Here is a 15,487-nt window from a genome sequence, read left to right as displayed (position 1 = left end):
GTGGGTAAAGGAAAGGGAGGATTCAAGGGAAGGAGGATTCACTGTGATTCCAAAGCAGGGAAGAGGGTGAACAAATTCAAGACAGCCACAACATTTATACTATGATACAAAAACATCTGTGACTTCTGTTAGTGACAAAGTCCCAGATACTGTTAAAATGACTGTGCTTGGTTGGCAACGTTTCCAGTTTAAAAAGATGCTGAATATCCATCAGAAGTCTACGTTCATGGACCCCAGATGAAGGATCCCTGAATTAAAAGGTCCCTTTCACTTGTAACCTCACCCCTACATCCAGGTTAAGTTCTATTTTAAAATACATCTTTTTTTTTTTTTTTTTTTACAAGAAGAATCATATAGTATACCAAATGTACAACCTTTATGGAAAGCAATTTACAATACCTATTACATTTAAAATAAGCATGCCCTTTGGCTCAGCAATTCCACTTCTAATAATTCACCTTGAAGAGATAGCCCCACATGTGAGCAAATAAATATGTATGTGGACGTTCACAGCTGACACGTTCATAGCATCTGTTCATTCAACAAGTAGCTACTGTCAGCCTACTGTGGGGCAGGCACTCGTCCAGATGCTGAGGATTCCACAGAGAACCAAACAGACAAATTTCCTGCCCTCCTTATCTTCCAGGGGTAGAGACAGATAATAAACAAAACAAAAAGTAACCTCTATTGTAAAGTACATTAGATGGTGATAAGTGCTACAGAGAAGAGGGCTAGAGAAAGCTGGGAAATGTTCTTTATAAATACCCTGGGCAAGGAACGCCTCACTGAGAAGGAGACTATTGAACACTTGAAAGTGTTAGGAAGCAGGCTTGTGTATATCTGGGGGAAGAGCATTGCTGACAGAAGGCAGAGCATGTGCAAAGGCCCCGAGAGAGGAGCATACCTGGCATGTTTGAAGACAAGTGAGAAGGCGAGTATGGCTGGGGCAGCATGAGCAAAGTGGGAGAGCTATAGGTGAGTATGGGCGGGGGAGACAATGGTGGCGGGGGGTGGAGGTGGTGGGGGTGATCATTTAAGGCCTTGTCCACCAGTGTAAGGACCTTGGCTTTTATGCAAGTGAGACAAGAATCCACAGAAGTGTGGCCTGACCTGCCGCACATTTGAAAAGGATCCCTCAGGTTGAGAACAGACTGTCGGGTAAAGGCAGAAGCATGGAGCTGACTTGGGAGGCCGAGCTGGTGCTGACATAATGGATGTGGAGAAAGAGAAAGGAGCCTGAGATGATTCCAAGGGTTTTGGCATAAGCAATGCAAAGGATGGAGTTCCGTGAATTAAGATGGAAAACTTTAAGATAAGCAGGTATGGGGGAGAAGATCAGGAGTTTGGCTTTGAACGTGGAGATGGCTATCACACATGCTTGTAGAGAGTTGGATGCAGAAAAATAGAAAAGCTAGAAGCAATTTAAACATCACTAATAGGGACTGGTGAAGTAAATTATTATATATTGATAAATAGCTGTTATAAAGAATGTGATATAATCACACTATTATGAAAATTTGTCTGTGATGTATTATATGGAAAAGCAAGTTGCACAATGGTATGCAGTATTTTAATATTATATTTATGCATAATCTATGTGTGTAAGTATGTGCATGCATATGTTAGTTTATATGTTCAGAAAAAATGTGGATGAATATACACCAAACAGCTAATAATATTTATCCAGGGAATGGGATTGGCAGAGGGGAGAAAGGAAGAAACTCATTTTACTTTAGTTTCTATACTGTTAGAACTTTTCAAATGAAGAACATGTATTATATACATACAATAAAAGCTAACAAAGATTGAAAAGTTTTAAAAAGTGTTTTAAATGATGCTTGGTTAATATGTACACAAACACTCGCAAACCCAGGCACATTTCATTAGTTATTACTATTTTTTTTTTTTTTTAGATTTTGCTGAAGTATAGTTGATTTACAATGTTGTGTTAATTTCCTCTGTACAGCAAAGTGACTCAGTTATATATTCTTTTTCATATTCTTTTCCATTATGATTTATCACAGGATATTGAATATAGTTCCCTGTGCTATATGGTAGGACCTTTTTGTTTATCCATCCTATATATAATCGTTTGCCTCTGCTAATCTTAAACTCCCGTTCCTTCCCTCCTCTACCCCCGCCCCCCCCCACCCTTGGCAACCACAAGTCTGTTCTCTATATCTGTGAGTCTGTTTTTATTTTGTAGATATGTTGACTTGTGTCAAATTTTAGATTCCAAGTGATATCATATGGTATTTGTCTTTCTCTTTCTGACTTACTTTGCTTAGTATGATAATCTCTAGGTCTATCCCTGTTGCTGCAAATGGCACTATTTCATTCTTTTTGATGGCTGAGTAATATTCCATTGTGCATGTACGTATACACACCACATCTTCTTTATCCATTCATCTGTCGATGGACATTAGATATTCTTTGAAATGAGGTAGAAACTTTGTGATTACAGCTCTCGGCTGAAGTGGCAAGCAGTCCAAGACACAGGGTGGATGGTGGTGGGAAGTAAAAGAGTAAAAGAGGGTATGTGGAAAGGGGAATGGAGGAAATAAAGCAAGGCATAGGCATACTTCAGAGATCTAACACTTGGGCTGGGACAGTACTGAATCTCTAGACATGTTTTTGTTTGGCGAGCACAGTGCTTTTCAATTTGTTAAACATGGATGCCTTTAGGCAACTTAGGAGCTCTCTAGGTTACCAAAGCCCCACCACTGCCTGTGATCTCCCACCCAGCCTAAGTCATACATTTATGCTACCGCTGCAGGCAATGGCTTTTCCACTCCTAGGCTAACATGCATTGGGCTCTTATTCTGGGCTGGGACTGTATTCAATTCTGCCTTGTGCTCTCTTCGGCCCCTAGGTAACGCCAGAAGATTAAGAGCATTAATAATGTTTCCCACGAAATCTGCAAGTCTCATCTATCCCCCTTTTAGCCATATTCATATTCTTACACATGTCGATAAAAATTAAAGTGGCCGTAATATCACTGTTTTAGTTCATACTTAAGTTGTAAAAACGTGAACTGTACAAATCAGCAGGCCATGGAACCCTGACTTCTGATTTAATTTTGACAATTCCTTCTTTCCCTGGACTGGTAAGAGTTCCCTCTGCTTAAGTACAGAGTAGCACAAAGATACCACAACCCAAATCACTATTAAAATGACTGTAACAGGGAAAGATGGAATATAATAATATGACACATATGCAAAGTAGGTCCTGCTGGCAAACACATTCTGAAGGTGGGGAAAAGAAACCTTGGCAGGTAAAGGCCAAATAAAGTAAAAAATAAACTCAGCGTCTCTTTTTGCCATGCATCTTTCTGCACAATAAATAATACCTATTCTAAGATGACTTTAAGTGGCTATTAACATAATTATTTGTGGAATGAATGATGAATGAATAAACAAATAAATGCTCTACATGTGGCATCTCTTTATCTCAATGAAAAGAGAGCCCTAAATAGTTCTCTGTGGAATTCTTTTTTCAAAGTGGGTTTCAAGATCTAATTATGGCCCCTAGGCTGATGTTTGGCCCTCGAATTTTAGGTTTGGAACATGGAGCTAAGAGAAACTTTACGACGTTTCTCTTAGCTAGAAGGGAAAAGGCCATAATGTTTAATCACACGTCTCTAGGGGAAAAAAAACAATTTTGAAAATGTTCTATTTCTAATAATCATGGAACATACATTGCCTTTTAAGATTTGTTTCTCAGAACGGCTGAACTCATTTAGTCTAGGAGAACACAGTGTGGCTTAATTATTTTTTTTTCTTTTCTAGATTCTCTGCCAAGAACTACAGAGCAAAATGAAATAGTGCAGGAGACAGCTGCTAAGTTATCTCTTTGTTGTATTTCTAATAAGATAGCGACATCATTTCTGTTGCTAACGTATAGCTGTATCAGTTCTGAAATAAGCTATTATGGTTTTTTCCCCCTCAGTGGACTCCAGTTCCAATAAGTAATACATCATTCATAATTGGAAATGCGTATCCCTCCAAAAAAAAGTTTGCTCCTTCTTGCTTAAACTTTTAAAGATTTGAGTTCCTTGCTTGAATTTGAAACCACTGCCTGATTTGCATACATAATTTGAGATTGATTGAGCACCCACAGGTCAGGGCTGAGAGTTTAATGAATAAGAAGAGAAGCAGCTGAGGGCAGAGCTCTGAAAAAGACAACAATGAAGGGAAGGAGACTCAGAAAGCTGCCCGGAAAAGCAGGAAGAGCATGGGTGTCAAGGGCAAAGAGCATGTTTAGAAGGCCAGCTCACTTGTGTCAAATACTGTGCAGAAGGACTAAAGTACCCATTGGCTTTAGCCAGTAGAGGTGACTGTTGGACCTGATCGGAGAGGTTTCAGCGGAGTTACTGGGGCAGAAATAAGACCGCCGTGGAGTGGAGGGGATTTGGAAATGAGAGGCAGAGGAGTGACTGCAGCTTAAAGGCAGAGTGTTAGACAGAGGAGATCACTGATGCAGTTAGGTCCCCAGCAAGCAGGAAGGGGCAGAATCCAAAGTCATGGCGGAAGGATCTGCCAGAGGCTGGGGGGCAGGGAAGCAGCCCCTTCACCTCTGAGACAGGAGGAAGGTGTCATGGCGGCAGGTGGGGCTTAGGGGTGGAAAAAGTTAGCCATTATCCTCCATCCTTATCCTCACCATCATTGTCAACAGTGTCCAGTAAAACTGCAGAGCGGTGGCGGGGGGGGGGGGGGGCAGGAAGTAAAAGACACTGTGGCTTTGGTGACTTCTCTTTTCTTAGAGAAATGGGAAGCCAGGCCATTTGATGAGAGTGACAGAGAAGAGGTGGGGCAGGAGCCTGAGAAGAGTGGCGAAGTTTCGAAAATGTTTCGGGGGAACCAGGAAGAAGCTGGTGGTCCAGAGGTCCAACTGGGATGTGTATATTGCTTATACTGTTCCCATGGCAGGCCCTCACCAAGCCGAGCGTAAAGCAGGAAGACGGAGACTCGGGTTGCTGGGTACGAATGATGGAAGGACAAGGGGGCTAGGAAGTTGAGGGCCTTGCTGAGAGCGTGATGGACCAGAGGACCCAGACCAGGCGGGGAGGCTCACAGTCTGAGAAAAACACAGAGAAGAGAAGGGACTGGAGGTCCTGATGAAGATGAAGATCAGGTGCAATGGGACCAGCACTAAACCCAGGCCAGCGGGGACCCTGCCCTGGGCCCTGAATGTTAGAGGCCTCTGCTCTGGCCCTTCTCTGGCTGCACCCCTCTCCACAAAGGGAGTCTGCAAGACGAACGAGATGTGCCCACCCCTACATCCTACATCCTCCACCTTTCAGACCCCATTCCAGGTACCTGGGACCCTAGGATTCCCTACCCAAGCAGCCCTAAGCACGCTTTCAGTGCCTGTGCAGGCCTCTTCCTGAGGGTCCACGCAAAGGGTGGCTGTTCGTAGGTCATGTGGATTAAGGTGGGATGTGAGGGCTGGGTGTCCACACAAGTGCATGTGAGGCTCCTTATCACCTGGAGCAGAGCCAGGGACAGAGGCCAGCTCTCCCCCATTCCGTGAGTGCCCCACGTGGCTCTCCCAGGAACCGATGAGTTCCAAATCACAGCTTTGCCTTCGAGTCATTATTAAAGTATATTTGTCAAGGTAGGAAGATAAAACATACTTTACCTAATAGTTTACCTTGATTTATAATTTTCATATCTATAGACATATAGCATGTGGGCTTCTGTTTGTACCTTGCCCCAGGCCCTGCAAATGTTAGGGGTGTGCCCGAATGAGAGATTCAGCTGAGTAAGAGGTTGGAGTAGGGATTATTAGACTTCTGAGTCAACATGGCAGGGTAAACACTTGCTGAAAATTCTCAGTCTGCTGCAACATATAGAAATAACAAATGAAATTTTTTTTAACAAAAAAATCACATAAGCCTTGTATTATTTATTTATTCTCTACTTTCATATCCCTCCAATCCATTCCCTGCCTTGCTCTGTGCCCCTCTGGGCCCTATTACCTGGGCTTCCTTGCTGGTGCCTTCCAGCTGGGTTTGGCCAACAGAAGTTACCAGCAAGAGATAGGAGAAGAGGAGGAGAGAGGATGGGGTATTTCTTTCCTGCTCCCTCCCTGCCTCAGGTCTTCCTTCTGGTAGTGGCTACTTCCCTCCAAACTCAGCTTCTACCCTCCTCCATAGCTCCAGCTGTCCCTGGCCTCCAATAATAACATTCTCTCCCTTGTCCCTTCAGACTGGGAGTGGTGACAGCTTCCTAGTCCCTGGTACCTCAAATGACCTTGTTGGATTCTTTATTCCTGTCCATACTTCTGTAAATAGTTTCTTCATTAAAATCTCTTGAATTTAAGTATCTGAGTGATGCTCTATTTTCTGCTGGGACCTTTACCAATTGAAACCATTTTCAAAAACAAGACAGGAAAGTCTCTGAATAGAAAAGGATCATAAGCCCATGGTGCTAAGTAATGACGAAGACTCTGTGGCCATTGTGAGGATGGGGTGGGGGCAGGCGCCAGAAAGACTGGAGGGGTCTGAGGTTTCTACATCTGCAAAGGGGAAGGGACTGAATATGCCTCACAGACATCAGGGGTAGGGTGGGGTGAGAAGAGTTCCATTTTTTTTCGGTTAGGATCAAGACCCCACATTACCTGTGACTAGAAATGAAGATAAGATGCATATATCTCACTAGCAACTGAGTCTGAATCACACGTGGGCACAGAAATTTTTACGTCCCTGTAGTAGGATTCCCAAGCCGTGCTTAATTTATGACTTGTTTCAGAGCTAAGAAATTCCTGGGTCTGGGATTGAGGAAATCTCAAAACCACCCTTCAGAGAGAACCCTTGTAGAGCAGATCCACAGGGGAGGTAAGCTCTCAAGAAAAGAAAAGAAAACTACAAAATATGCAAGGATATGCAGCATGATTAAATGCACTCTGACAAAAGAGACAATTCACATCTGAGGAAATAGCTATAATAGAACACTCTGAAAAAGACTTTTAAAATCCTCAAAGTCATCATAATGGAGGGACTAACAGCTATCAAACAAGACTGTGAAATCAGAAGGGTGTGAAAGAAAAAGAGGTAGAAATGAAAAGAAACCAACAGAAAATCTTGTAATGAAAAAATATAATTAGCAAGTTTCATACAGCTTAAGAGAGATTTAATGAACTGGAAGGCAAAACTAAGAAAATCTCCCAGGATGCAGTAGAGAGAGATAAAAAAAAGATAGGGGGAAAAACTGAAAGGAAAATTAAGGAGACAGATGTAAGGGGAAAAAATTAAGGAGAAGATGTAAGGGAAAGCACTGACATTAAAGAAGTTTCAAAAGGAGAGGAAAAATGGAGGAGAAAATAAATTTAATGCTGTAAATATCAGATTAAGGGAGAAAAACAATATGAGAACTTCACATGTGTAGGAAAAAAAAAAATTCACAGAAGCCCAACATCTATTGACAAATGAAAAAATTGAGCAGATTTGGAATATAAAGGATTTTTTTCCTTCCACCAAAACCCTATAGCAATATCATACTAAATGGTGATATAAAGACTTAGAAGCATTTGCATAAAAAGCCAGAAATACAACACGGATGCCCACTACCAACCCTACCACTCAATACTGTTATCAGAGGTCCTGGCTCACAGAAAAGAGTTATTTGAATGTGAGATTTTAGAAATGGTGCACTTCCTGGTAATGGTCCAGACATTACCAGGACCAAACAATGGTCCTGCTAAGTGAGCAGTCAGCTAAAGTAATGGAGATGAAGGTCACTGGAACTGAGACAGCGAAGGAACTGAAAATCTAAAGTACTGGGTAGCACCCAGGATGATGTCAGAGGCTGTATGTGATGCAGGTGATCTGGAACTTGATGGATGACAGTGCCATGGACACAGAAAGCAAATCAATCAGATTCGGGATGATCAAAAAGGGAAGGTCTACCATAGGGTGGGAAATGTTGGTCTCCAAACAGCATCGTGCTTCTGAAGTAGTGTTCCCTCAAAAGACCAACTGGGCAAAGCTCTTGAAGAAGAGCTGAATGTCAGCTAAAGCAAGAAGGAAGATGCAATGTTCTACCACTCAGTTAAGGATGTAGGAAAGTTCACTTGCAATGAAAGAAAGATTCCAAGGATGTCCTTGGAAAGCCTGAGTGAGGGGAAGAGTGGAGGCCAAGTCAGAACAAATGAAGATCCAAGTAGAATAGGCATGAGACACCCAGAAAGAGTGGAGGGGCTTCTGTTTATAACAGAGATGGTGGGGCTGGGAGCCAGATGGGATTAGGTGGCATGGAAGACAAAGCTCTCTCCATTACTCTGCCCCAGCCTGGATATTGACAGGAGAATCCACTATACATGTTAAGAAATGGAACAGACGGCCTCTTGGGGGTTACACTGGGAAGAAATAAAAAAATAAACTCTGACCTCCTGATCAGATCCACTAAGTATTAACTGCAGATTTCTCATTTGACAGTGCCCTTGTATTGTACTGAGTCCACACTTATAAGTACACAACACAGGGATATTCTCATTTACCAATATTAGAAATTTAGAGAAATTAGGATATGTCATTAAAGAATGTATCTGGAACAAACACCAAAGTCTTAAATACAATAAATATTTAGTAGAGGGCTGTAGACTTGGAATCTATAAGTATTTAATGGCTTAATCTTATACTGAAGCTACTTGAGATATTTTATTTCACAATTTCAACAAAGAAACTGTTTCATACTTCGCATAATTAACCTCAGAGAAATAGATTTTGGAGACCAACGTCTCTGTTGATCACTTAGCTTAGCTGTGCCCCAAAAGCAACTGTCTCCATTACATCTGTCTTATCATTTCCCCTGATGCAGAACATGGCATGTATAAGTCTTAGGAAGCATCCCTTTCAATAAGGAACAAGTATCAAAACAAGCAAGGATTGGCATCTGTTAGCCTATGAATCTGGACTATTAATTATCTAAGACAAACACGGTGTATTCAAGAAAATAGTACCCATTCATCCACTTTTTTTCCAAAATAGAAATGCACTACATTTAATTTTCGGTTCTCTACGTTTTAAATAGACAACTCAATAGAGCAATAAATGTGTTCATAATGAATAGATTTTTCTACATAGGGAACTCAATGTCAGGAGCATAGATGAAGATTTAACCCGGTGAACATAAAATTAAACAACAGAACACACAGGAATAATTTGAATTGGCTAGAAAATATTTTGGTTAAAAAAAAAATGAATCACTATTATTGAGGGTAATTTTTAGGTTGTGATACAAATGCATCATTGTGTAAAAAGAAAAGATTAAATTACCAATATCTGTAATTTAATTACCAATATCTAAAATAAGATCCAGCTCTCTGTGTATCCTGCCTTTCTCCTCATGTAACTGTTCTACTTGGCCACTCTGGTGAGCCCCTCTAGGCTTCGTCTTCCCTGTCTTCTTCCTCACGCTGCTCTGTTTTTTTTCTCCTTTGATCCAAACTCCCACTGCTCTCCTCCTAAACCTTTCCAATGGGTACCACGGAGCTTCCGTTTCTAATTAAACTATCCTACATCTTCTTCAGCTAATGCTCACTGTACCTTATGCCTTAACTGAAACTTGGTTCTCTGTTGGAGACATAGCTTCCCTCCACCTGTTCTCCAAATCCCCTTCCCTCCTTAGTCTTCTGGAACCTCACCATTGATTTCCCCTTGCCTCTTGTATCTTCAACCTTCTCTCTCTATGGGCTCCTTCCCATAGAATTATAATAATCTCACATCTCAACATCCCTCTCTCTCTCCCCACTCACCCACCACACCTTTTTCTATCTTTCCCCTCCTGTCCTCCACCAACCCCCTCCTCTCTTCTCTTCCTCTCTCTTCCAGCTCTTGGAGCCTACCGCTCCATTGACATTGCTCTGGATACAGTCAATGACTCAACAACTACTTTCTTGTTGCTCAATCCAGAAGACTCTCTTAATCATTTCACTGACTTCTTGACAACACTGGTCATCACTGACCCCTCCTTCCTCCTCTATCTCCTTGGTCTCAATAGTCTCAATAGTCTCTGCGGAGACCACATAGTCTCTGGATTCTCTTAATTCTCTGGGCACTTTTCCCAGCCAACTTTGCACACTCTTTCTTTGTTTATTCCTAAATGTTGGTACTCCCCATGGTTCTCTCTTCAGATAGTCTTCCCTTCTTGTCTAAATCCTTCTCTCGGCAAGATCTCACTCATCCTATGCCTTCAGTTACCATTTATATACTAATAACTCTCAAATCTATGTCTCTTGTCCAGCTCTTCCTCCTCAGCTTCAGAACCACATATCCAAATGCTGACTGGGCATCTCCTCTTGGATAGCTCGGAGATGGCTCAAATGGAATACATCCTCCCCCTTTTACAACCTGTACCTTCTGTTTTCCCTCTGTCAGTGAGCATTATCGTTACTCCCAGGTGCTAAACCTGAAACCTAAATTCAGTCTTGTAAAAAAAATTTTCTTAATTGAAGTATAGTTGATTTACAATGTTCAATGTTGTGTTGTTATCAAATGTACAACAAACGGACTCAGATATATATATATATACTTATATATATATGTATATACTTGAATCAGATATATATATATATATAATCTTTTTTCAGATTCTTTTCCATTATAGGTTATAACAAGATATTGAATATAGTCCCCTGTGTTATACAGTAGGTCCTTGCTGTTTATCTATTTTATATATAGTAGCATGTATCTGTGTATCTGTTAATTCCAAACTCCTAATTTATCCCTCTCCCCCACTTTCCCCTTTGGTAACCCCAAGTTTGCTTTCTATGTCTGTGAGTCTATTTCTGTTTTGTAAATAAGTTCATTTGTTCATCTCTTATATGTGCAATCTACAAAAATGATACAAATGAACTAAATTTAGTCCTGATGCCTACCCTTCCCTCCTTAACCACAACCAATCTATTTACCTAGATCTGTAAACTTCACACAAATCTCCCTTAAGTCTGTCCACATCTCTCTAACACCTGGGCCATACCCTAGCCCAGGTTCCATCATCTCTTGATTTGGTTGCCATGGTGACCCCTAACCGGTCTCCCTGCCTCTAGACCTCCATTCTCTACAGCCAGAGAGGTCTGCCTAAAATGCAATCTGAAGTCACTCTCCTGACTTAACGGCCTCCCCCGGGATCCTCCATTTCCCCTAGGGGGAGGTCCTCACACACTCACAAAGCCCTTCACGACCTGGCTACTGTCTTCTAGTCCAGCTTCACAGCTCACCATCCCTCCACTCTGTGCTCCTGTTACACGCGACTTTTATTTCTGCAGTGAAGTCATGATCTCTCACATGGCGACCTCTGCACATGCTTTTCCAGATACCCAAAGCAATCAGGCTCTCTTTGTCTGGCTAACTCTTACTCATCCTTCAAGCATCACCAGAGACATTAATTCCTCCTGGAAGTCTTCCCTAAAAAGGGCCAGGTGCTACCATATCACTTTGTGCTTCTCCTATCATGACACTTCCCACTCTATGGGAACTATCTGTTTAATTGTAGGTGACTGCTAGCTCTGAGGGCAGGGCCCGTGTCTGTCCAGTGCACCATACTATCCCTGTACCAGCGCAGGCCCAGTACATGGTAAGTATTCTATATGTACTAAACCAGTGGTTCTCAAACTTTTTGCCTTCAGGATTCCTTTAAACTCTTAAAAACTCAGAACTCCAAAGGCTTCTGTTTACGTGCGTTATATCTATCAATTGTTACCATACTAGAAATTAAAACTGAGAAAAATTTAAAAGATTAATTCATTTAAAAATAAGTTAATTACGTTTTAACATAAATTTTTAAAATGAAAACTAAGTAAACTTTCCAAAACAAACCAAAAAACTGTGGTAAGAGAATTATTTTACATTTTTGCACGCCTTTAAAATTCTTAATGCATTACAGCTGGATTCTCCTATCTGCTTCTGAAATCCCTTTGTGGCATTCTGATTGTGGTATATAAAGAAAAATACAGCCTCACACAGACATGTAGTTGAAAAGGGAGGAGTATTTTAATAGTCTTTTCATATAACTGTAGATATTCCTTTTGATATTATACCATAACTCAGTAAGTGGTAATTTCTTACAGGCTAGCTGCAATGTATAATTTGAAATCATATCAATTAACTTTTCATACTTTGCTACATTAAAATCCTTTGGTGTATTTTGTATTTTCAATGGAGCTTTTACCCAACCATGATTTTGTAACACCATGCATTGGTTATCTTCTAAATGTTAACACATTTCATTATACAATATTTTAAAAACTACATTTGTTAATATCACCACTGAATTTATCAGAAAAGTCTTTAAGTATTGAGAAACTGTCAAGCTCACAGTGGCAGATATAAGTTTCCGAAATTTTAATTTTCACTTGAAAGCTTGAATGTTAGCATTGGCAACAAATACTGTCACAGTTGTTTTCCTTGAAATGACAGGCTCACTTCGTTCATTTTTAAGAAAATGTCGACCAAGTACTCAAGTCTAAATAACCGTAGTTTGTCTGTCAGTCATTCTTTCAAATAAAAATAGTGTTCCATTAAAACAGTGGCCAGTCTAGATCTCAACTTAAACAACTGGGCAAGAGCTTTTCCTGGAGACAATCATCGTGCCTCCACGTGTGACAGAAATGCAGTATGGGTACTTCCCAGAATGTTAAAAAGATGTGCACTTGAGAATTAAGATTTAATAAAACAATTTTTTATTGCTTCATCAAGGATACTCAAGTGAAACTGACTTTTCTTTTTTTTTTTTAGCTGTGAGGGCAAAGTGGCGAAGAATACAATGATTATCAGTACAATTTGGTATTACTGCCTTGATTTATGCTAAAAACAGGTGAAACGATTCATGCAGTGCTACCTACCACAGATTTTGCATCATCAATGCAAATGTCAAGAGAGTGAAACAAGGCACACAGTGCCTTAGCATTATGAAAATAGTTTGGGCCTCATAGACCCCCTTGGGGCCGGGGATCACACGTACGGAACCGCTGGGCCAGATGAATGAATACAAGGAAGGTGACCGCAAGCCAGCTTGGGTGCTGGGGACACTGCTGCCCAGGCACTGGCCCTCCCGACCGGAAATCCAGCCTGAGCACCTCCTGCATGGCTGACCCCTCTGCTCTTACTCTCGGGCTTCTAGTTGCTTCCTCCCATCCAACCCTTAGGTGTTGACACCTGGGCCTTAAGAAAGTCCTGGTTGGAACCTGATCTCCTGGTTTCATTTTTGTTATTTCTGGGACCCGGCTTTGGGTATCAGCCCGCTGGCCTTAGGCCCCATGATAAGGAGTATTTTTCTGGACCATTCTGGGGTGTACTGACCAGATTTACCTCTTGCTAGCTCTGTGTACTGCACTGTGTGTGTTGGAGAAGGCAGTGGGGGAGGGGAAGTACAGGGTTAGGGATTTGGTACAAATTGATATTGTTTAGGGATGTACCTAACTTTGAAAGTAAAACAAAACTGTTCTGCTGTTTTACTTCTTGTAAGACAAGGTGGACTATTCTTATACTCTTGCAGATAGGGCTCAAATAAAAACCTTCATCTGGTCAGTGAATATAAATTGAAAGAAATGACCAACATATTACAGTTTTAAAGATGTGTGCTCATCCATTTCTCTCCCATCAGTACCCTCTGAATACGCATCAGGAGTTCATCCAAGTATGAGACCTTGGTAAATGCATCTTTTAAATATGAAAGTTGGAGTTGGGCCTGCACAGAACAAGGTATCATTTCCTGAAAATAGCTTTCAGCAAATAGCAAATTAATTTAGTAGTAAATTAGTAAAATTTTCAAGGTGGTCCTTCCTATTGAGTAACTCATTTTTATCGTTACACAAGAAATGCTTTCTTCTCCTTGCATACCTCTTATATTACTTTTCTGAGTAATTCTTTTTTTTTTTTAATTTTTATTGGAGTATAGTTGATTTACAATGTGTTAGTTTCCAGTGTACAGCAAACTGAATCACTTATATATATATATATATATATATATATATATATATATACACACACACATATATATATATACATATCAGTTTTATATATATATATAGTTATATATATATATAGTTATATATATATAGTTATATATATATAGTTATATATATATATTTTATATATATATATTATATATGTATATATATCTATATATATATATCTCCATTCTTTTTCAGATTCTTTCCCATATAGGTTATTACAGAATATTGAGTAGAGTTCCCTGTGTTATACAATAGGTCCTTGTTAGTTATCTATTTTATATATAGTAGTGTGTAGATGTTAACCCCAATCTCCTAATTTATCACTTCCCCCTACGTTTCCCCTTTGGTAACAGTAAGTTTGATTTCGAGATCTGTGAGTCTGTTTCTGTTTTGTAAATAAGTTCATTTGCATCTTTTTTTTATGAGATCCCACATATAAGTGATATCATATGTTTCTCTTTGTCTGATTTACTCCACTTAGTATGATAACCTCTAGGTCCATCCATGTTGCTGCAAATGGCATTATTTCATTCCCTTTTATGGCTGAGTAATTAATATTCCATTGTATATATGTACACATCTTCTTTATCCATTTCTCTGTCAATGGATGCTCCCCTATCTTGGCTATTGTAAGTAGTGCTGCAACGAACATTGGGATGCATGTATCTTTTCTTTCTTTTTTTTTTTTTTAAGAAATTTATTTATTTTTTAGATTTATTTTTGGCTGCCTTGGGTCTTTGTTGCTGCGCAGGGGCTTCCTCTAGTTGCGGCGAGCGGAGGCTACTCTTCATTGTGGTGCGCGGGCTTCTCATTGCAGCGGCTTCTCTTTGTTGCAGATCACAGGCTCTAGGCGTGTGGGCTTCAGTAGTTGTGGCATGCAGGCTCAGTAGTTGTGGCTCGCAGGCTCTAGAGCACAGGCTCAGCAGTTGTGGCGCACGGGCTTAGTTGCTCCGTGGCATGCGGGATCTTCCCAGACCTGGGCTCGAACCCGTGTCCCCTGCATTGGTAGGCAGATTCTTAACCACTGAGCCACCAGGGAAGCCCAATACAAACTATTATGTATAGAATGGATAAACAACAAGGACCTACTGTTTAACACAGAGAACTGTATTCAATATCCTGAGATAAACCATAATGGAAAAGAATATGAAAAAGAATGTATATATGTGTATAACTGAATCACTTTGCTGTACAGTAGAAATCAACACAACATTGTAAATCAACTATACTTCAATAAAATAAATAAATAATAAAAAATAAAGATGTCCCTCCCAGTTAGGGTATAAACACTCCTCTTGGGGAGTGACATATTCTTTACTTGGTGGCCGGGAAATCTGATAGAATCTTCAACTTTTTCTTAGGAACCTCTTCCTGGGATTGGTAGGGGAAGAATATAAAAGTCCTAGATTCATTTTTTCTCCTTTTGGGAAATGTACAGCTTACACTTTCTGAAGAATAGTGTTAATAATAATAATAATAGCAGCTGTCATTTGTTAAGCATTTTCCACGTGCCAGCTACTGGGCTAGGCAC

At 40.4% G+C, this 15,487-nt stretch overlaps 1 protein-coding gene and 1 long non-coding RNA gene across 21 annotated transcripts in view; one reads left to right on the top strand and one right to left on the bottom strand.

Moving 5' to 3' along the window:
* Positions 1-15,487, bottom strand: part of EFCAB11 (EF-hand calcium binding domain 11) — a 229,403-nt gene that overhangs the window by 121,451 nt on the left and 92,465 nt on the right. The window contains exon 5 of one of the 20 annotated variants that reach the window (XM_082383775.1): positions 14,098-14,953. The exons of 18 other annotated variants lie outside the window; for them this stretch is intronic. In XM_082383775.1, coding sequence (XP_082239901.1) covers positions 14,863-14,953 — 91 coding nt within the window. In that variant the 3' untranslated portion in view covers positions 14,098-14,862. Of the gene's footprint in view, positions 1-14,097; positions 14,954-15,487 lie in introns of those variants that run through there. One more of the 20 variants, XM_082383754.1, reaches the window with a different exon arrangement.
* LOC309624946 overlaps positions 1-15,487 on the top strand; it is a 436,224-nt gene that overhangs the window by 415,544 nt on the left and 5,193 nt on the right. Inside the window, exon 2 of the long non-coding RNA XR_014242252.1 lies at positions 3,789-13,702. This is a non-coding gene — a long non-coding RNA (uncharacterized lncRNA). The remainder of the gene's footprint in view (positions 1-3,788; positions 13,703-15,487) is intronic.

Source organism: Balaenoptera borealis (assembly GCF_965194805.1).
Source record: "Balaenoptera borealis genome assembly, chromosome: 3".
In the NCBI taxonomy this organism is placed as follows: domain Eukaryota; kingdom Metazoa; phylum Chordata; class Mammalia; order Artiodactyla; family Balaenopteridae; genus Balaenoptera; species Balaenoptera borealis.
Note: the sequence above shows the minus strand (reverse complement) of the source record. Positions and strands in the feature narration are given on the sequence as shown.